The following is a 23,499-nucleotide window of genomic DNA, read 5'->3' as shown; positions in this document are numbered from 1 at the left end:
GTGCATTTATTCAAATGTGCCTTACATACTTAAAGAACTTTTTTTTTCTTCTGGCACTCACAACTATTATTTTTTCATGTGTATTATGTGCCCTACTAAATAATTTTTTTATCTAATTTACTTGCTACAATCTTTACTAAGTATGTTCAATAGTCAATACATATATATTATTCATCTAAAAATATTAAAAGTTGATTTTATTAACATTTTTCACAATTTTAATTTATTCCCCATGAATTAAAATCCTAACTCTGCTGGGGCTTCGAGGAGTATTTTTGTAATTGATCTTTTAATTTTTTAGGAAATTTTTCTGGTGTTTTTTTTAGAATACCGGTGTTCTTTACTTATTTGCCGTCAGATCTGTATTACTTTTTTATCTGATTTGACTTTTATCAAATTCAACACAGATTCGACGGCTGATAAACATAGAATACCGGTTCTCAAAAAAGAATAAACATTAGTAAAAATCATAATTTTTTATTCCCAAAAACATGTTATTTCCTTTGAAATTTATTTTGGTTTTTTCTCATATTGATTTTATTGATTGCGATGAAGCCAGCCACCGAATCCGAACAATTTCTAAGCTCAGAAAAGCTTTAACAAAAAGTTCAATTCATGCAAAATGATGAAATGTCACGTCGCTATAAGACACATATGGTGTTGTTTAATATAAGAGTTCTGAATCTAAAATCATAATTCTGGTTTAAAATCAATACTTGTTTGTAAAAAGTAAAAAATAGTTCTGATTTGACTCACTTAGAATCAGTATTTTGTTATGATGGTTCTGATTCAAGGTTTGAATCTTAATGTGATGTTTTAAACCATGAATCACCCCTGATTTTATGTGGTTGTTTGGTATAAGGATTTGAATCCGGAATCATGATTTCGGATTCAAACCAGTGTTTGTTTACAAAAAGTAAAAATTGGTTATAATTTAACTCACTCAGAATCAGTGTTTAGTTTGGATGGTTCTGATCCAAAGTTTGAACCCTGATATGATGTTTTAAATCATGAATCACCATTGATTCTAAAACCACCCACCCCCTTAGTTTTGGGTGGTTTAAACCCCTGATCATGGTTCTGGTTTCAAAACCATGATTTGAACATAAAATCATCATAGTTTCGATTCTAAAAATCAAAACTAGAATCACTCTGATTTAAATCATCATATCAAATGAACCATAAAACCACCCTCCATTAGTTTTGAGTGGTTCAAGTTCTAGTTTCAGAACTATAGTTTAGACTCAAAATCATAAATCATAAATTATAATTCTTATTCTAAAATTAAAACTACAATTAACCTGATTTAGAAAAATCATAAATCATAAATCATAAATTTTAATTTTAATTTCAAAATTAAAACTAAAATCACCGGATTTAAACCCACATTGTACAATATGCTTTTATCGCGCGTATCATTATAGCTGCTTCTGATTTCAACTTGAAAATAGCTTTTAGATTCTTTAAGAATTTATTTTCATGTGTTTACTAAACACATTTTTTAACTTCATAAAAAAAAGTGCTTTTGGCTTCTCAAACAAACGGAGCCTATGTGGTGCACAGTAAAACGAATCATTTTCTCCTCCTCTAGTCTCGTCGCCTCCGCTGCAAAAAAAAAAAATATATATATAACGCATATTTCTTAAATTAGAAAAAAAAAGAAGCTAAAAACCAGCCTACTTTCTCCAAAAGAAATCAAGGCAAAAAAAAAAAAAAAAAAAATTCCGCAGCCTGGGATTTTCGGCTTCTTCGCTATTTTCATCTACAGAAGTATTGCTCTGAGCCCTAATTTCGGGTTGACAATTCTGCTGCATATAATTTTTTTTTATTATATGCAGCGAGAAGTCTCAAATTATTCGACTTTGAATACGATTAAAGTTGTATATGGATAGAATTCGATTGTTTTGTCTTTCGTTTTTTTTTTTTTTTTTTTTTTTTTTTTTTTTTTTTTTTTTTTGAGGTTGTGAAATTTCTTGCTTATGACTAGTATTTGAAATACTGATTGTTTTTGTATATTTTTTATTTTTAGTTTTTTGAATTAGAAGTAGTGAAAGAAGATAGTTTTATAGGTCTTCGTATGGTGATGGGTAATAGTGATTGAGAATCAAGGTTGAATGGTTAGCTATCAAGGAACTATTAAATAGTTATGTTCTGAATAGGGTATTTATTGACACAAAGTTGATAGTTCATGGGTCTTTTAAACGATTTTATATAGTTCAGGGGTGAATTGAATCATTTCAAATTTCGACATGATGAACTAGGGTATATAGTTGATACTTCAGGGGGCGTTTATGAAATTAATTCTTGCGTGTATGGTAATAAGCTGCCAAAGGGGTGAGATTTTGAACGGGCTCTCTGATTAACCTGGAAAGTTTCACCCAAAAATTTGTGGGAAACCAGGCTTTGATTATGACACTTGATTGGGGGAACATGTTAATGAGTTAAGAGTAAACTTGTATTTCTTTGATTGCGTGCTGTATATTATTCTAAATCATGCACTAATTTCATTGTGATAGATAGAACTTTGGCTTCATTTCTTGCGTTGCTTCTTATTCAAGTATGGTTGTACTATGTTATTCGTTCAGAGAGAGAGTAAGGAGTGAGCACGGGCAGTGTGGTTAATGGAAGTCAATGTACTTTTAGTGTCCGGTAGACAACTGGGCTGATATTCTTTACATTTTCCATGCAGCCTATAATCATTAATTGGCCCGACCAAGTTCTGGGGTTGTGAGGTTTTCAAAGACTGGTTTTGCAGTTTTTCAACATTGCGAGAGATAGCTGGTCTTAATTCTTTAGTGGAATTTTGATTTTATGGTGTTAGAGTTGGCTAAGTGCTAAAACGTATAAGTGTGATCTTGTGATCTTATGCTGCTGCTGGTGCCTTCAGACCTGCCAGTTGCAATCCAGTAATGGTTCTTGCTGGTTCATTGCAATTGTCTTATGGACTTGGACTCTGCAAGAACCAGGAATGCAAAAAACAATTTAAGGTATAATCTATTTTTAATACAAACTTTCGTCCGACAATTTTTTCTTTTTCTTTTCATCCTAAAGTAATATTTTTATTTACAGAGTCGAACAGGAAGATCCAAGTTACATTTATGTGGTTCCGCCCTTTCTTCACGTATTTTGGTATAATTATTGGCTTAAAAGTTCAGAAACAGTTTCCTTTTTAACACGCATGATGTGTCGATTACAGACTTTTAGAATTGCTTTTCCTTTTCTTTTAATGTTGTAGTTTCAGCGACAGGATTCTTTGAGTATCCATTTGTCAAACATTTTGTACAAGCCTAGACATGCTTTACCTTACAGACACAATGGCTTCAAGTGCCATTCGTTTCTGTCATCAGGACAGCCACTGGAACTTCCCCGGTTAATTAAGTCAGCTGCTGTAGCATTAACCAGGTAGTTTAATCTCAATTAATGGGCTGTGAGTGCATATTTATGCATATATATGACTTGTGAGTAAGGATTTTTTTTATCTTTCTTTCGTACGTGTGCATGGCAGTACCTTCTGCATAATTATATCCCTTTTTTGGTCCGCCAATTTCTTATTCATTGTTCATCTGAGAGGAGTTTTTTGGAATTTGAAGTTCTAACGTCTTGCAACTCTTATCATAACTTCTAATGAATTGACACAGGATTTCTATATTGCTAATTAGTCAGTGAAAACTGAAAACTCCTTGACAACTGATCATATATTTCTAATGATCCTGGGTGATTTCTACCAGTCTCTTTTGGTGTTTCTGGATTGAGGCCTGCTATTTGTGTGCTTTCGTTTATGCTATTCCTTTTCTTTTCTGCTCTGAATTTATTCATTTTACTTTTCATCTATAGACATATGTCCCAAGAAGATCATAGTCCATGATTTCCAGATGTAAAGAAATTAGCTATATCTGATGGCTTGGTTTCAGAAATCCTTTTCTGATTCATGTTAAAATTGCTATGTAGTCAATTGTTTTTAAAAAATAAAGAGCTTTGGTTCTTGCGCTGAATATGAGTGTATGAGATCAGTTGGTGCCATCTTCAGTAGTTCGTGTTTTATTTTACATGCTCTTTGGTATGGACCAAATAATTTTTTTCTGCAGGTCCTTTAATATTTTACAATGCAGTCCTCTATTGCCCAAATTGGCCATAGCTTCTGGAATCACTATTTTTGCTGTTTGGGGTCTGGTGCCACTTGTGCGTCTGGCCCGAAACCAGATCCTTCATGTGCGTCTCTCTCTCTCTCTCTCCCTCTCTCTCATGTATTTTATTCCACATAATTGCTGTCTGTCATTATCATTGTTTCTAAGATGTTTTATAGACCCTTGATCCTATCTCACATTGCATGACATACTGCAGAAGAATGATAATAGTTGGAAAAAGAGTAACACATATCACATTGTGATGTCATATGTCCAACCTTTGCTGCTATGGATGGCAGCAATACTCATTTGCAGGTATCTCTTTCATCATTTTTTGTATCTTCTTTATTTTACATAGAAGTTTGATATAAAAGAGGAGCAGGAGAACAACCGAAGTAAATGGGAAGTCCACAAGACATTTAATCTCCATTCTCTCCCAATACAAAAAGAAGGGAAACTTTAAAATTGTTCCAGAAGTTTAATTCAGGGGAAAAAGCTCAGTTACAATGAAGAAGTTTGACTATTCTTTTTATTCAAATGATCTACGTGAATAGAATAGCTTTGAAACCAAACTTCACCTTCCTGCAATTTTTAACAATTCAGAAACTGTCTTAGGCATCACTAACTGTGTCCCTAGGAGAGAGAGCGCTGGTGGCTGGAGATCCGTTATGATAAAACTGTACAGAAAAAGATAAATGAAGCAATCAAAATTGAAAAAGAAAAAGGAAGAGGAAAAAAGCAAGAGCATACATTTCAGTTATGAACTTTTTACGGCGATGTCTCTTCTGTTGTTTAGTTTGCTTATCAAAGCAGTATTCTTGCAGGGCATTGGATCCAGTTATTTTACCTACAGAAGCTGGTCAGGTTGTTAAACAAAGGCTTCTGAACTTTGTGAGAGCGTTATCAACTGTGCTTGCCTTTGCCTATTGTCTGTCAAGGTCAGCCTGTTTTCTGCTTTCATTTTTTATTTTTTTAATGCTCTTTTAGGTTGTCTCCGATATTATATGGTAAACTAAAATTGTAAACCAGTTCTGGACTCTTTGTGAACTTGCTAAAATATTCTATTGCTGATGGCCAGATTCATTACAACTTCAAGAATATAGATAGTATTCAAGCACTTCTCTTTTTACTATTCACCCAGTCAGTTATTATCTTTACAATATATTCTATCATTGCATAATTTGTTTTCTGCTCTTGAAGAGGATAAGATTTTTTGAATTGTAACACTTGTTAATAGTTTTTTCTTTTTGGTGGTAAAGATAACTTGTTAATAGTTCATAGTTGCCACCATGATAACTAACCGTACCAAATTCATGCAGTGTTATTCAACAAGCACAGAAGTTCTTCATGGAGACCAATGACACTAGTGATACCAGAAATGTACGTTTTGTCCTACTCTAAAATCGTACTTGATTTCATTACAAATGGTCAGCGACGTTGTTGTAAAAATTTGTAATTCTTGCACCATAAAATAATTCTATGTTTGGTTCATTGTTGAGCCGACCATTAATTTTAAGGCTTTACATATGCAGCTGGTGCTTACAAGGTTTTTTATTATTTATTTATTTATTGTATTTTTTAATTTTTGAAAACTGGTGCTTACAAGGTTTGAGTAGTTACAATGTAAATATTTATGTTGTCCAGGCAATGATTTTTAAAGCATGTATATTAGACTCATTTGTCAAAAGAATAAGAAATACATGGTGTAGGAGCTAATCGCTTACTGTTTAAGCTAGTGTCATTCAGTAGTTTCACAACCTCTTGAATAAATAACATTTGTGCCCTAAAGTACAATCCCATAGGTGTGATTGTTAAGAATCTGAATTCTGGGTTGTCAATCCTCTTTGTTGGTGATCTTTGTGAGTTTTTGAGAAAGGAATTTGATAATTCTCATTGATAATTATGACTAATTGTACAGCATTAAATAATAAGGGAGGAAGGATTCTTCTCCCGAAAACAAGCAACCAAAAAAGGAAAAAATATAAAACAGGGAATCGGTGAATAAAGCCAATATCCCTCTTATTCTAGGTAACAAATAAATCTAATTATAACTAATTCCTAGGAATCGGGTTACAACTAATTCCTAGAAATCAAACATTAAATCATGAATTTACACACTCCCCCTCAAGCTTGGTTGTAGATGTTGATTAAACCAAGCTTGGAAATAAGATCCTCGAAGGTCTTCCTTAGAACAACCTTTGTTAGGATGTCTGCAATCTGTTGGTTGGTTGGAATGTACAAGAGAGATATCATTTCTGCTTCTATCTTCTCTTTGATAAAGTGTATCAATCTCCACGTGCTTAGTCCTATCATGATGTATTGGGTTCTTCGCTATGCTGATTGTAGACTAATTATCATAGAAAGCTTTCATAGGTTCTGAGACTGGAAATCCATCCTTTTCAACCATATTCCCTCACAGATGCCAAGTGCAAGAGCTATGAACTCTGCCTTTGTACTGTTTTGAGAAACCACTGATTGTTTCTTACTTCTCCAAGTGACTAGATTTCCCTAAACATATGTACAATAACCTGAAGTAGATCGTCTCTCAGTTACAGACCCAGCCCAATCTGCATCAGTGAAGATCTCAACTTCTTTCTTTGCTGTCTTTTTGAAGAACAATCCTTGACCGGTGTCATCTTTAAGTACCTTAGAATCCTGTATGCAGCTTCCATGTGCTCTTCTGTTGGAGTGTTCATGAACTGACTAACCACACTTACAACAAAGCTGATATCTGGTCGGATATGAGTGAGATAAATGAGTTTCCCAACCAATCTTTGGTATCTCCCTTTGTCAACTGGAGTGTTGTCAATTTTACTTCCCATTTTTGAGTTGGGGTCCATAGGAGTGTCAGATGGCTTGCATCCGAGCATCCCTGTCTCTTTCAAGAGATCCAACACATACTTCCATTGTGAAATTGAAATGCCTCTTTTCGATCGAGCGACTTCCATGCCAAGGAAGTACTTGAGATTGCCTAAGTCTTTGATCTCAAATTCTTTAGCCAAGAAACTCTTTGAGCCTGAGTATCTCTTCATCATAATATCCGGTTAGGATGATATCATCAACATACACAATTAGTATTGCCTTTTTACCTAATGATGAATGCTTGACAAACATAGTGTGGTCTGTTGACATTGATCATACCCAAACTTCTTAACCGCTCTAGTGAATCTGTCAAACCAAGCTCGTGGTGACTGCTTTAGTCCATACAAAGACTTCTTGAGTTTGCAAACCTTGTTCATTGTGGCTGGTGTAGTAGACCCAGGTGGTATCTCCATGTTAGACTTATTCCTCTAAAACTCCATTGAGAAATGCATTTTTCACATCCAACTGGTATAGAGGCCAATATAGGTTTGAGGCAAGTGAGAGTAACACTCGGATTGTATTGAGTTTAGCTACAGGGGCAAAAGTCTCTTGATAATCTATCCCATAAGATTGAGTAAAACCCTTAGCTACTAACCTTGCCTTAAATTTGTTAACACTGCCATCTGCATTATGTTTGACTGTGAATATCCACTTGCAGCCAACCGGATGTTTCCCTGATGGTAACTCTGATAACACCCAAGTCCCATTCTTTTCCAGAGCTCGAATCTCTTCCAAAACAGCTACCTTCCACTCAAGTACATTTAGAGCTTCATGTATGGAATTTGGAACCTGTATTTTATCAAGGGTGCTAACAAATGCACAGTAACTAGATGACAACCCTCCATATGATACAAAAGTATAGATGGGATGATTTGTGCACGACCTAATGCCTTTTCTTATGGCAATAGGTCTGTCATCAATAGATGAGTTGCTCGGGGCAGGATGAGAACTTGAGTTACCTGGTGAATTTTGAGGTTCAATGGATTCATGACTTTGATCATGTGGCTGCATTCCTTTTCCTTCTTGAGTCTTGTTCCTCCTAGAGTAGACATGGAACTCACTAGTTGCCGCAGGCTGTGTGTGAGTCAAATGTTGAGGTGTCTGAATTGACTGAGGTACTGATTGGAGTTTTGTTTGAGAATTGAATTCAGGTTGAGTCTTAGGGACGGGCTGAATGACATAAATTGGACTTTGATTTGTTTGAATAACCGCATTTTGATTATTTTGATTGAGGAGAGATGAGTCCAAGGTTTCATCATCATCCCAAAGCTGACATTCTTGAGTAAAGTTCTCCCCCTGAATATCATATTTGTAATATGGTTGTTGTTCGAAGAAAGAAACATCCATGGAATTATAGAATCTTCGAGTTATAGGAAAATAACATTTATACCCTTTCTGATTTGAGGAGTAACCAACAAATATGCATTTGAGTGCCTTTGGATCAAGTTTACTCTGATGTTGAGCATGGATATGGACGAACACTGAACAACCAAAAACTTTCACAGGAAGAGTAGACAAGACACGAGTGTTAGGAAATGAGTGAAGGAAGACTTGACAAGTTGTTTAGAATTTCAGAACTCGAGAAGGCATCCTGTTTATTAAATAAATAGCTGTTAAGACTGCTTCACCCCAGAAAAATTTAGGAACATGAGTGGTAAACATAAGTGACTGAGCAACTTCAAGGAGGTGTCTATTTTTTCTTTATGCAATCTCATTTTGTTGGGGTGTATCAACACAAGAACTTCGATGAATAATTCCCTGATCTTTGAGGTAATCACCTAGGTCAGTCTCAAAATATTCCTTTGCATTATCGGTTTTCAACACTTGTATTTTTATTTGAAATTGTGTTTGAACCATAGTATTGAAATTTCTGAAGATTTGTCCTACTTCCAATTTTTCTTTCATGAGGAATAACCATGTAATCCTAGTGTGATCATCTACAAATGATATAAACCATCTAGTGCCAGTGATATTCTTTACTTTAGATGGTCCCCATACATCACTATGTATCATTGAAAAAGGATAAGATGCTTTGTATGGTTGAATTTGATAGGAATTATGAACATGCTTAGAAAATTGACACACCTCACATTGAAACATTCTTGGATTTTTATTCTTGAACAAAGATGGGAACAATTTTTGAAGATACACAAAATTAGGATGACCTAGATGATAGTGCCATAACATTATTACACTATCCTTATTGAATTTTTCAGCAAACACAAAACTGTTATTGGACTGACTACTTGACTCAACACATACTGCATTATGAGTTTGTCTTCTAGGAGGTTCACCGTCTTTAAGAAGAAAAAGTCTTGAGCACACCTTAGCATTGCCAATCGTCCTCCCCAAATTCAAATCCTGAAATTCACACAAGTCTAAGAAAAATTTAGCAACACAATTATTTTCTTGAGTGAGCTTGCTAACTGACAATAGATTACAATCCAAGTTTGGAACATGAAGAACTAAATTTAGTATTAGGTCCTTTGAAATAGTGACAGAACCTGTTCCAGCCACTTTAGATAAAAACCTATATGCTATTTTCACTGTAAGTGTTCCTCGGCATGGATTATATTTGTGGAAAAGTGTTGCATCTCCCGTCATATGGTTAGATGTACCTGAGTCTACAATCCATGGACCTGTTTTTACCAGAATTTGTAGTGAAAGCACTTAGATAATTACCTTTGTGTGCCAATGATCCTATTCCAATGATGCTCTGAGTAGAATTTTGTTGTGAGAACATCTTTTGCAAGGCTTCGAGTTGTTCCTTGCTAAATGGATTGGAATCAGTGGGATTAGTTCATTCATCCACCAAGACATGGTTCCCTTGGCATTCTTTGTCACGAGGTCTTGAAGGCTTCCAATTTGCAGGCATTCTGTGGATCTTCCAGCAAGTCTCTCGGGTGTGCCGTTGTCTCCGGCAATGATCACACCATGGTCTCTCATTCCTAGGCCGATTGTCATAGTTGTTGTTTTGGAATCCTCGAGCAGCAAGGGCAGAACTCTCTGTGACAGGAACAACATAAGTCCCCCATCATTACTTTCTTCCTGCTTGATTCATGGCGCACTTCGGATAAGACTGCTCCAATATTCGGCAAAGGCTTTGTTCCCATATGCGCCCTCGAACATCATCTAGGCTTTTGTTGAGTCCCATTAAGAACTTAAATATTCTCTTCCTTTCGACAAATTCTCTGAATTTTTTCGCATCATCGGAGCAACGACATTCATGTTTGAAAATTACTGAGAGAGAAAGTATACTCTCTGATTACTCTTATTGAATAAAAGAAAATTATAGCCACATATATATAGGACACGGTTGTAGTATGCAAACTGTGTGAATAGAATAAAAGGTAAACAAAAATAAGGGAAACAATCTAACTTAAATAAGGAAAGAGAATAAACAGGAAATTAGGTAACTTAATACAAATATTCAACTATCCTAATATAGAATGATGCAGCCCTGGAAATCCGAACTAACTAAGGTAAGATTTCAACACTCCCCCTCAAGCTGGGTTGTAGATATCCTCCATACACAGCTTGTGATTCAATTCTTCAAAGTTAGTTCGTGGAAGGGCTTTAGTGAGTATGTCAGCTGTTTGAAACCTGGTAGGAGTGTAGACCAATTGTTCAATTACTTTCTCAATCTTTTCTGAGATGAAGTGCCTGTCAATCTCTATGTGCTTTGTCCTGTCATGGTGCACGGGATTCTTTGCAATGCTATGGCTGCTTGGTTGTCACAGAACATCTTGATGGACTTCTCACTTGGTACTCCTAGCTCACCAAGTAGTCTCTGTATCCACATTCCTTCACAGATACCTAGAGCTAATGCTCTAAATTCAGCTTCTGCACTACTTCTTGAAACTACAGATTGTTTCTTGCTCCTCCAAGTCACAAGATTTCCCCAAACATATGAACAATACCCAGATGTAGATCGCCTGTCTAAGATGTCTCCTACCCAGTCTGCATCTGAGAAGACTTCAATATCTCTACAGTCATTCTTCTTGTATAATAGGCATTTTCCTGGTGTCATCTTAAGATATCTTAAAATCCGGTTCACAGCTGTCATATGTTCTTCTGTGGGGTTGTTCATAAACTGACTCACAACATTGACAGAGAAACCAATATCAGGTCGTGTGTGTGAGGTATAGATTAGTCGACCCACTAGTCTCAGATATCTCCCCCTGTCTACTGGAGCACTATCTTCTTCAGTCCCTATCTTTTTCGTTGAATCCATTAGAGTGTCTACAGGCTTACATCCCAGCATACCAGTTTCCTTTAGTAAGTCCAGAACGTACTTTCGTTGAGAGACGAATATTCCTTTCTTGGATCGTGCCACCACCATGCCTAGGAAATATTTGAGCTCACCGAGCTCTTTGATTTCAAATTCCTTGGCCAAAAGCTTCTTCAAGCTCAATAATTCTTCTTCATAATCACCTGTTAGAATAATAGCATCAACGTACACAATCAGTACTGCTATCGTCTTCTCTGGAGAGAACTTCACAAACAGTGTATGGTCTGTCTGACATTGAGTGTATCCATGCCTCACTACTGACTTTGCAAACCTGTCAAACCATGCACGAGGGGCATTGCTTGAGTCCGTATAGAGATTTTCTAAGCTTGCACACTTTGTTGCTATTGAGGGAATTTTCCAGTCCCGGTGGTATTTTCACATACACTTCTTCTTCCAGATCACCATTTAAAAATGCATTTTTTACATCTAGTTGGTGTAATGGCCAATCTCGGTTTGCTGCAAGGGAAAGAACCCGAATTGTATTGAGTTTGGCAACTAGAGCAAATGTTTCGTGGTAGTCTATTCCATAGGACTAAGTGAAGCCCCTAGCAACCAGGCGGGCTTTTAGTCTTTCGATACTACCATCAGCCTTATATTTGACAGTAAAAATCCATTTACAGCCAACTGGTTTCTTGCCAGGAGGGAGATTTGAGATTACCCATGTGCCGTTTTTCTCCAAGGCTTTAACTTGTTCACCAACTGCCTTCCTCTACTCTGGGTTCTTGAGAGCTTCTTGAATAGAATTAGGTACCTGTACACTATCAAGAGCCGAAACAAATGCCTGATAGGATGGAGATAATTTTCCATAGGAGACAAAGTTGTATATGGGATGTTGTGTGCATGTTCTAACACCCTTTCTTAGAGCAATCGGCATATCACAATCATTAGTGGTAATTACTTCATTCTCAATCTCAAGAGTGGGAGTTTCCTTACCTGAGTGAATTTGAATAGGTTTTGGACTCGGTATAGGTTCTTGAACATGTGCGAGAGGAGTTGAGTGCTCTATCTCCCTTTCGGACCTTTCCCTTCTAGCATACACAAAGCTCTTTACTTGCAGTTTGTGGTGATTTGGAGTGATTGTGGACAGAAGAGGCTGGATTAGAAACTAGATTTGGAGGTGGTGGTTGACTCTCGGATTCACTATCAGGTTGTATATGATCCATAGTCTCAAGAATTATTTCATTTGACTGTGGTGAATAACTAGAATTTGACTCAATATTGGTTGGAACATTCCAAAGTTGATATTCCCTCATGTTCTCCCCCTGAATTTCAGATTTGGGGTAGTAGGGTTGATGTTCAAAGAAGGTTACGTCCATTGAGTTGTAAAATTTCTAGGTAATAGGAGAATAACACTTGTACCCTTTTTGGTTTGAGGAGTAGCCGAGAAAAGTGCACTTAATGGATTTAGGGTCTAATTTGCTACGATTTTGCTGATGGATATGAACAAAGGCTGAACACCCGAATACCCTTGGATCTAAGGCAGAAACAAGTTTGGTAGGTGGGTAGTTTTGGAGAAAGACTCGATAAGGAGTTTGGAATTTGAGAACTCGGGATGGCATTCTATTGATCAGGTAGGCAGATGTAAGGACAGCTTCTCCCCAAAAATACTTTGAAACATTAGTAGAGAACATGAGAGATTGAGCTACCTCAAGTAAATGTCTGTTTTTTCTTTCTGCAACCCCGTTTTGTTGGGGGGTATCAATACAGGAACTTACATGGACTATGCCTTGACTTAAGAGGTAATCACCAAGGATAGTTGTGAAGTATTCTTTGGCATTGTCAGTTTTTAAAACTCGAATCTTGGTTTGGAATTGGGTTTGTATCGTGGAATTGAAATTTTGAAATATTTGGCCAACTTCAGATTTTTCTTTCATAAGAAATATCCAGGTCAATCCAGTGTGATCATCAACAAAAGATATGAACCATCGAGTTCCTGTTATGTTTTACACTCTTGAGGGGCCCCAGACATCACTATGGATCAAGGCAAATGGTTGAGATGGCTTATATGAATGACTAGGACAGTTACTACGAGTATGTTTGGCAAGTTGACAAATTTCACAACAAAAAGACATTGAACTTTTAGTGATAAACAAAGAAGGAAACAGTTTTTTCAGATACTTAAAATTTGGATGACCAAGGCGATAGTGCCATAACATAATTTCACTATCTTTATTGACATAAGAATTTAAAACTGACTGACTCTTAAAGGACACACCACTTGCATTTTGAGCTTGTCTTCTTAGAGGAGTGTTGAGTAGATAGAGCCCAGAACACATCTCAGCACTGCCAATCTTCCTCCCTGAATCCAATTCTTGAAATTCACACAAGTTTGGAAAAAATTTAGTTACATAATTCAGATCACTTGTCAATTTACTAATTGAGAGTAAATTACAATCCAAACTAGGAACATGGAGGACAGAGTTTAGAATCAAATCCTTAGTAATCTGGACCGAGCCAATTCCCTCAACTTTGGATAAGGAACCATCAGTAATTCGGATGGTAAAGTTCTCACTGGATGGCCTGTATTGGTGAAATATAGTTGCATCTCCCGTCATGTGATCTGACGCTCTAGAGTCAATAATCCATGGTGTCAAGTGCCCTCTATTAGCTATAAAAGCCATTGGAAGATTACCTTTTTGTGCTAACATACTGGTTCCTGGTGCCGAAGTACTTGTCTGAGGCTGATTGTTTTGGCTGAAAAGTTTTTGTAGGACTTCGAGTTGTTCTTTGGTGAAAGGACTTGTCTCAATTGTGGCTGGACTATCCTCTTTGGAGGCAGCAACATAGGCACGATTTCCTTGTCATTTGTTGATCGAGAGTGCTTCTAATCAGCGGGTTTGCCATGAATTTTCTAGCAATTTTCTCTGAGATGTCTTGGTTTGCGGCAGTGGTCACACCATGGTCTTCCTCTCCTCTGCCAGTTGTCAAAAGTGTTGTTTGTTGGTGGTCCTCGTGCAGCAAGGGCAGATCCTTCAAGTGTAGGAGTAGATTCCTGAGGACCCATCATTACCTTTTTTCTGCTTTCTTCACATCGAACTTCTGAGAAGGCTTTACGAATGCTAGGAAAAGGTTTGGTCCCCATTACTCTTCCTCTAACTTCATCTAAATTTTTGTTGAGGCTGAGAAGGAACTTGAATGTCCGTTTCTGCTCCACAATTTTCCGGTAGAGGGCTGTGTCATCAGGGCACTTCCATGTGTGGACTTCAAATACATCAAGATGTTGCCAATAATGAGTGAGAGTATTAAAATACTGAGTAACCGTGAGGTCTCCTTGGCAAAGATTGTGTAACTTGGCCTCGATTTCAAAGAGTTCTGAAGTATTCTCAGAACTTGAATATGTCTCCCTAACAGCATTCCAGATTTCTTGTGCGGTTCCGCAAGAGAAAACTCTCTCCTATCTCATTGTTCATAGAGTTAACCAACCATGACATTACCATATGGTTCTCGGTTTTCCATTGCCTGTATTTGGGATCATTCTTTTCTGGAATAGTGACTTCTCCAGTGAGATATTCGTCTTTGCCTCTCCCACAGATAAACATCATAACCGACTGGGACCATTGGAGATAGTTCTGGCCATTGAGTTTGTGGCCGGTGATGAGAAGAGAATGAGTGTCCGGACCTCCATTGCTGCTCGAAGCTGGTGCAGCAGTTTCTGGAGTGGAGGTTACTTCAGATGTAGAGCTTTGTCTCTCAGTAGCCATGCCATATTTGGTCATGAAGAAGGGATTAGGGTTTTTTCAGAGGTAGGCTATGATACCATGAAAATTACTGAGAGAGAGTATGCTCTTTGATTTTCTCTTATTGAATGAATGCAAATTACAGCCACATATATATAGGACATGGTTGTAGTATGCAAACCGTGTGAATAGAATAAAAGGTAAACAAAAATAAGGGAAACAATCTAACCTAAATAAGGAAAGAGAATAAACAGGAAATTAGGTAACTTAATACAAATATTCAACTATCCTAATATAGAATGATGCAGCCCTGGAAATCCGAACTAACTAAGGTAAGATTTCAACAATGTTCTTCGAAAGCATCCAGTTGCTGCCAGTGTCGAGTGAGGATGTTGTAGTATTGAGTGACAGATAAATCTCCTTGTTTGAGATCCTGGAGAGCGGCTTCAATCTAAAAAATTTTCGAGGTATTTTCTTTCTTAGAATAAAGCACCTTCGCTGTATTCTAGATTTCATGAGCCAATTTATAGAGCAAGAAATTTTCACCTATCTCGTTTGTCATAGAATTAACCAACCAAGACATCACCATATTATTTTTAGTCTTCCAGAGTTTAAATTTTGGATCTTCAGCCTTCGGAGGAGTGACTTCACCGGTGAGATACTCATCCTTTCCCTTTCCGCAGATGTACATCATGACTGACTGAGACCACTGGAGGTAATTGCTCCCATTTAGTTTGTCCTGTTATGGGAAGTGGAACATTGTCGACTCCGCCATGGTTGCTGGTGATGGGGACTTCGGAACTAGAAGTAACTTCTGATGAGGATGGGGTTTGTTTCTTCATGGCCATTCCGTATTTGGTCATTGAAGTGATAGTTTTAAACACTGTCTCAGAGATGATTGAGAAGTACTCGGGCAGAGCGGATTGAGGAAAGAATAGTCTCCTAATAAGACTGGGAGAATATGGGAAGAAAAGAGAGAACCCTGCTGTGAGAATGGGCCTGTGAATGGCAGTCAGTCTTGCCGAGGGAACAAGGCTGGATAATGGCAGTTTGGTTCGAAGGAATTCCCAGAGAGTATGAGCCTAAGGCTCTCATACCATGTGAGTTTTTGAGAAAGGAATTTGATAATTCTCATTGATAATTTTGACTAATTGTACAACCTTAAATAATAAAGGAGGAAGGATTCTTCTCCTGAAAACAAGCAACCAAAAAAGGAAAAAATACAAAACAGGGAATCGGTGAATAAAGCCAATATCCCTCTTATTCTAGGTAACAAATAAATCTAATTATAACTAATTCCTAGGAATCGGGTTACAGCTAATTCCTAGAAATCAAACATTAAATCATGAATTTCCACAATCTTCAACGGCTTTTAATATGCTTTCATAATTGCTCTTCTTGGTAAATTTAAACGCTGATTAATTTCAATGTCATCTTACATATCATCGTTTTTTTCATTTTCATCGTATTTATCATAAAGGTGTCAGGTCATCTCTGTCTCACTCTTTACTCAACTGTAGGAATTCAGTATTGTGTTTTATATTCAAATAATTTGTCTTTTTGACTAGAACTTTCTTTCATCCTGGCAGATGGGATTCCAATTTGCTGGAAAAGCTGTATACTCTGCTGTCTGGATTGCTGCATTTTCATTATTTATGGAATTGCTGGGTTTCTCCACCCAGAAATGGGTTACTGCAGGAGGTCTTGGGACAGTATTGTTGACTCTTGCCGGTCGTGAGGTGCAACTATAATGCTGTTCTCATAAACCAGTTTCATCTACCTGTTGCCCAAATTCTAATGTTTATTTTTGTTTTCGTTGTCACTAGATATTTACAAATTTCCTTTCAAGTGCCATGATTCATGCAACTCGGCCTTTTGTTGTCAACGAATGGATTCAAACAAAGATTGAAGGATATGAAGTTTCTGGCACTGTTGAGGTTTGTATCTATAAAAACTAAACCCTGAAGAACTTGATGCATATAATATTTAAAATTTTGACTAGTTATTTTCACATATTTGTCAACTGTAGCATGTGGGATGGTGGTCACCAACAATTGTTAGAGGTGAAGATCGTGAAGCAGTTCATATTCCAAACCACAAATTTACAGTGAATGTTGTCAGGAATCTCAGTCAAAAGACTCACTGGCGTATCAAAACACACCTTGCTATTAGTCACTTGGACGTCCATAAGATAAATGTGAGAGTTAATTAGATACGTATACCTTCAAGATTTGCATTTCTGCTGCTACATGTCTTCCACGGGATATTGGTTTTGATATTTATTTATTTAGTGTTCATGGTTTAATTCTCTTTTCTATGTGCAGAATATTGTTGCCGACATGCGCAAAGTCTTGGCAAAGAATCCTCAAGTTGAGCAGCAGAGATTGCATAGAAGAGTGTTTCTAGAGAATATTAATCCTGAAAATCAGGCTCTTCTGGTTAGTACCAGCATTCTTGGAAACTGACAATTCGCTGCATCCTGTAATGTTATTGACGCACGTTGGCGTTCAGAGGAAAATAAGTTTTATTTCTCCTCGTCTATTATTTTGGTTTCTGGTTTCATTTGTGGACAAACAAGCTGATGCAAGGCTATCAAAAAATGCCTTTGTCCACACACACACACACACACACACAACAACAATATGTCTGTTGATCAAATACACGTATGTGTGTGTTTGTATGTATTAGTTTACCAATTCATCCCAAAAGCTTAAGCTATTAGGAAGTAGGCCAACAATAATTTTATACTTTAACACTCCCCCTCACGTGTGGGCTGCACAATGGGCAATCGTGTGGGTAAATTAATTGAAAAGCCCAACACGTGAATATTTAAGCCCGAGATATATTAAAAACTCAATACATGATGACAATTTAAATGGGGATAAAGAGTGCAATTACGGGGGTTTGAACACAGACCTCCCGCTCTGATACCATGTTAGTTTACCAATCCATCCCAAAAGCTTAAGCTGTTAGGAGGTGGGCCAACAATAGTTTTATACTTTAACAGTATGTATATAGTATTTGATCCTCGTCTCTATACATTACAGGTCTTAGTCTCCTGCTTTGTGAAGACCTCACATTTTGAAGAGTATCTATGTGTCAAGGTAAGGTCATTTTATTCCAGAAAATTTGGTATACCTTCAATGTTGCTAAGGAAAATACTAAGAATTGAGGCTTGGTTGAGCTGTCTTTTGTTTTTGAATTAATTTCCATTACAGAAATTTAGATGACACTTGAAAATGTCGTATTGATTTGGATTTGTGATATAAATAGATATATTTAAGAAGGGGTTTGCTCTATCAGGAATGTTATTTTAAGCAAATAGACCCAAAATGAGATTCAGAAGTTTGAGCCAGCTCCATCCAGAATTGAATGTTTCGGAACCCTCTTTGGAGTTTGTTGACAAAAGCTAGTTACTATAAAGGGGGAAAAAAATGTTAAAAAGGGCATCGTGATGGGTGTATATTTTTCATTTCTTTTGGGTAATTGGAGACACGGTTGAAGTATAAAGTTATGACGACATAGTGAATTTAAAGCCATCTCATTTAAGCAGAGAATTCGTCTGAAATAATGGTGCATTAATTTGTCAAGTGGTTATTCAAAATTTCGTTTCTGTTCTTTATATTTTAATTTTTAGAATGGTAGCTAAGAAATAGAGTGTAAACGATGGGCTCGATGACCCTCCTGATAATTACTATTTAGCTCACTTTGAGTGTACTACCTGAACAGGAAGCTATACTGTTGGATCTTCTTAGAGTCATCAGCCATCACCGGGCCAGACTTGCCACCCCAATTCGTACGGTTCAGAAAATATATAGTGATGCCGACTTAGAGAATGTGCCGTTTGCAGATTCGATATACAGTCGTGGTGGAGTTTCTAATCGCCCGTTGTTGCTGATTGAGCCGCTGTACAAAATTAATGGAGAAGATAAAACAAAAAACCGTAGTGCACGCCCAAATGGAGAACGAGATGGAAAGACTACAGCACGGCCATCATCTGATAACAAGATAGATGCCAAGGTTGGAGTACCGCCCGCGTTGGACTCCAAGACAAAAGAAACACCACCATCTGACAACAAAGGAGATGCCAAGACTGGAGGAACAACAAATTCTGATGCCAAAACTGTGGCAGTTTCTACCGCTGATCCCAAAATTAGTGACAAGGTAGTGGCTAAATCTGCCACCAAGACAGAATCTAAAGTCACGGAAGCTGATTCTGTATCTGACAATGGAGCAAGGGTCTCATTATTGGATACTTCAACTAAAAAGAGTCCAACTAGCAAGCAGCCTAAGAATGCCAGTTTAGGGAATCAGAAGAACACTAACAATTCTACATCGTCAACATCAGAAATTGGTGCCGAGAAACATGCGGGGTTTTCAACTGCTGCTCAGGTGAAATTAGAAACTGAAAGAACAGCAGTTCCCAAGCAGCCGATGTCGAAGCCTGTGCTGGAAGAGAATATAGTGCTTGGTGTTGCATTGGAGGGATCAAAGAGAACACTTCCTATTGAGGAGGGCACAATTTCGCCTCCAGCTCATGCAGAGGTTACAGAATTGGCTGCACGCCGGAGTGGACAAGGGTCTCCGACTTCTGATAAGGATAACAAAGAAGGCCGAATCCCGTCTTCTCCAAGTTCAACTTCTGTTGATTAGTGAGACCGTTTAGAAAGATTAGCTTTTTTCACACTCTGCTAACTCTCTCGTATAAGAAACTCCTAGCGAAGGTTTCCTTTTCTCGCTGCAACATGTACACTGTACATTGTCACACCATACTTCTCATTTCTGATGATTTTCTGTCTGTCTTTTGCGTTTGTTGGTCTGCTTCATTGACCAACAGACAACATGTGAAACGGAAATGTAAACTTTTTGCCAGATTTGAGTGGAGGTAATTTTTAAAAATTTGATGACTAGTGAAGAACATTTATGGCTGCTCCATTTTGTAGTGTATGAAGAGTGCATATATACTGGCTCTAGTATCTGCGCCAACTGGTCACATTTTCGTTTGGTGAAAAACCAAAGACGCACAACTTTTATAAAATAAGATAAGATTTAAAAAAAGGTTATTTTACGCATTTGTTCCTGCACTTGTATGGTTTTAGTATTTTGCCCTTTGAATTTTTAATTTTGGTAAATTGTCTTCTCAATTTGTAAAATTTTTGCAATATACCTTAATTTAACGATAATTGTGTTAAATTAGTGTCAAAAAATAAAATACGTTCGATGAAAAATTTTAACATTCCAATTTAAATGTAACACAAATATTTTAATTTCTCATTTTTTTATTCCTTAAATCTAATAAAAAATTTGAACAAATTTAGAAAAATGGGGCATACTATAATAATTTTATTAGTTTGGGGAGTTGATTGTCAAAATTAAGGGTCCGTTTAGTTTGTTGATTCGAGTTTTTAATTTAAGTTAAGATGTGACTTTATGTGATAGTTTTTTACTGTAACAAAAAAGTTAGATGTGACTATTTTTGAGAGCTTCTTACTGTAGCAAAACTCGAATCGGTGAAATGAACGGAGCCTAAAAGTTTGATGGGTAAAGAGGGAAATAGGCCAAGACTTGAGATGAATTAAAATTAATAGGCTAATAGTTTACATAAGTTAATAAATAGGACAAATTACTATTTTCGTCCATAACTTATCTGGTTATGAACCATAATTGACAAGTTATGACCTATTAATTTCTATAATTAAAAATTAGCCTATATATTTTCTTAAGCTTTTCATATCGGCATATTTCATACTATTTCTATGCTAAATCATGACAATTTTGAGGGACAATTAGGCTAAAAACCCTCTAAAAAAAAGAAAAAAAAATGAAAATGAGTTATTCGCAAATAAACCGCAGGCAAACAACTTTTTCTAGTTCTGGCTGAAAGTTGACTGTTCTTACGGGCTACCGGTCAAGGTAAACTAACGTGTTTTACCGAGGTAAATTGCATATGCTAAAACCACAGCTTAGACCTGGTGTATTCTTTCTTACCCGGGGGTTTGAAATTTTATAAACAGGGATGACAAGTGGAGTGAGGAACAACTATATTCATAGAATTTTCATGCTGTTCCTGGGATTTGGCTAACATAAATATTAAAAAAGAAAGTGAAATGTGGATGAAAAGGTGGAAAAATTAAAATAGTAGAATTACGTTTCTTTATAATAGTTTCAGTTAATTGCATCAATATATCTTCTAAGTTCCAATTTTAATATTTTTGTCTAGTCCGTCTGACTAATCGGACTTAGCTGTCCCATTAATTAATTGATGCAGATTTAGGTAACAAACGCGATCTAAATTGAGTTTGTATGAAAAAATTTATAGATCTCTATTTTTTCACGAACTCTAACCCTAGGGAAACTGAAAAGTACACTCAAAATCTCACCCAATCATTTTTGTCTTTAATTTTTATCAAATTTCTTGTTCAATCTTCTTTTACTATCATTAAAATCTATACTTTCCTGGCCACTTGAAGCTTCTACATCACTTTCTCTAAAAAGCCCTCTTACTTTGAATTTTTGCTTCTCAAATCCAAATATGTTGGTGTTTCAATGGGCTCAATGGGAGAATCATCAAGGAAGAACGGTTCAAGATAAGTCCAAATCATGATCTAGGTAATCCAAGATAGACCTATTAATTGATGCTTTTACTAAATATTCATCGTCAAATTTATGGTTATAGTAATACACATTATGGAGGGTAGAGTTTTTCAACTTTGAGACTCATTACATTCCGTGCTTAGAGAATTGCTAATTAGTTGGTTCCCATAATGATCTTCCAAAAAAAATCATCTATGCTAGTTAATTTGATGATTTTATGCGAATGTGTCGCATTAGGTTTGAGTTTTTTTTTTTTTTTAAAGGAAAAATCATCAATTTTGATACGTCTGCAATGGCATCAAATCAAGAGTTCCAAATGACGACGACGGTAAAATGTATTGATTGTCATTTTGGAATGGTGACGGTATGGAGACCACTAGAACTACTATGGAAAATAATAATGATTTGGTAGCTCCAAACAAACCTCCAGTTGGTCTATTATCACTCATATTATTCAATATTCATCATATTATAACATTTTTTCAAGAAGCGGACATGGGTTACTTTTTTCAGTCGTCACTAAGGGCTTGTTCTTTTGAGTAAAAAACTCATAAAAATACAACTTGAGTTATAACTTTATTTAAATTCATGTTCTTTTAAGTTTAAACTTGAGTTTAAACTCGAGTTCAAACTTGAATTTAGGACTAAAACTCGAGTTCAAGTTTCTCCTTCAACTTGAGTTCAGAAACTCGAACTCAAATTAATGAATAATATTTTCTCTATTCTTAAAAATGTTATAACTTTTTCGTTTTAATTCTGATTGAGATGATTTTTTTTCTATGCGTTGACAACGAAAAGACGAATAAAACCCGACTCATATACCCTATTAAAATTTTTCATCAGCATTGAGTTTTTATTAAAATACTATCTAAATACAAATTCAAGTTTTGACTCACTCAAACACAAACTCAAAAAGATTCTTATCTCAAACCATAACTCAAATGTACACAACCAAACACAAACTCAAGTTACAAGTTCAACTCAAGTTATAACTCAAATTCAACTCAAGAATTATACTCAAGTTAAACTCCAAAATATTGTTCATTAATTTAAGTTCGAGTTTCTAAATTCGAGTTGAAGGGGAAACTTGAACTCGAGTTTTAGTCCCAAACTCAAGTTTGAACTCGAGTTTAAACTAAAATTTAAACTTAAAAGAACATAAACTTAAATAAAATTATAACTTGAGTTACATTTTTTTGGCCTCGTTCACTTCGCGGATTTGAGTTTTTAATTCGAGCTGAGATGTGACATTTTCTGAGAGCTTTTTACTGTAGCAGAAAAAGTTGATGTAACATTTTATGAGAGCTTTTTACTGTAGAAACCTAAAACTGAAAACTCGAATCGGTGAAATGAATGAGGCTTAAGTTTTTCACTCAAAAGAACAAACTCTTAAGCTCCGTTCACTTCGTTGATTCGAGTTTAGAATTTGAGTTTTTCTATAGTAAAAAGCTCTCACAAACAATCACATCTAACTTTTTTACTATAATAAAAAATTCTCACATAAAATTACATATCAATTTAAATTCTAAACTCAAATTAACGTGAACAGGCATTAATGTTCTTAACGGCCATTGGACCAACCTTGTTTATATCTTCGTTCGCAAAATGATTGATACTCTTGAGTAGCAGTACGAGTGTTGACTTGTCCTATGCACAGTCCTAGTGAGGAAGAGAAGTTGGCATCGCCGAGCCTAAAAATTTACCCTTTTTTTCCCATATCAAAGAAGGGAGAGTACAAAAAAAAATAGTAGTTAAGCAAAAAGGGACAAATATGGAAAAAGAAAAGGGAAAAAAAAAAAGCAAAGGAAAGGAAAGTTAAAAAAAAAAAAAAAAAAAAAGAGCAAAGGAAAGGAAAGTTAAAAAAAAAAAATGTTTTGCACGTTAATTGTAGGGGAGAAATGTAGGAAACATTTACAAGAATAGTGAAATTGGAATCTTCACTGATGAAAAA

General features: G+C 36.2%; 1 protein-coding gene across 3 annotated transcripts; it reads left to right on the top strand.

Moving 5' to 3' along the window:
- Positions 1 to 1,521: 1,521 nt before the first annotated feature.
- On the top strand, positions 1,522 to 19,864 carry LOC21409407 (mechanosensitive ion channel protein 2, chloroplastic). Of its 3 annotated transcripts, none has more exons than XM_024177149.1 (14): positions 1,522 to 1,770; positions 2,690 to 2,987; positions 3,070 to 3,129; positions 3,236 to 3,402; positions 4,110 to 4,209; positions 4,342 to 4,439; positions 4,949 to 5,062; positions 5,444 to 5,504; positions 16,544 to 16,693; positions 16,781 to 16,891; positions 16,984 to 17,151; positions 17,279 to 17,392; positions 18,002 to 18,058; positions 18,684 to 19,864. In XM_024177149.1, the coding sequence occupies exons 2-14, from the start codon at positions 2,910 to 2,912 to the stop codon at positions 19,605 to 19,607; spliced, it is 2,202 nt and encodes a 733-aa protein (XP_024032917.1). In that variant the 5' UTR covers positions 1,522 to 1,770; positions 2,690 to 2,909; the 3' UTR covers positions 19,608 to 19,864. The 3 variants fall into 3 exon arrangements, with proteins under 3 accessions (XP_024032917.1, XP_024032915.1, XP_024032916.1); XM_024177147.1 differs by having other exon boundaries at positions 4,086 to 4,209; XM_024177148.1 differs by having other exon boundaries at positions 1,522 to 1,795; positions 4,086 to 4,209.
- The last annotated feature ends 3,635 nt before the right edge of the window (positions 19,865 to 23,499 follow it).

This window comes from Morus notabilis, unplaced genomic scaffold, assembly GCF_000414095.1.
Source record: "Morus notabilis unplaced genomic scaffold, ASM41409v2 Scaffold184, whole genome shotgun sequence".
NCBI lineage: Eukaryota > Viridiplantae > Streptophyta > Magnoliopsida > Rosales > Moraceae > Morus > Morus notabilis.
This window is presented reverse-complemented; position numbering and strand designations above follow the sequence as displayed.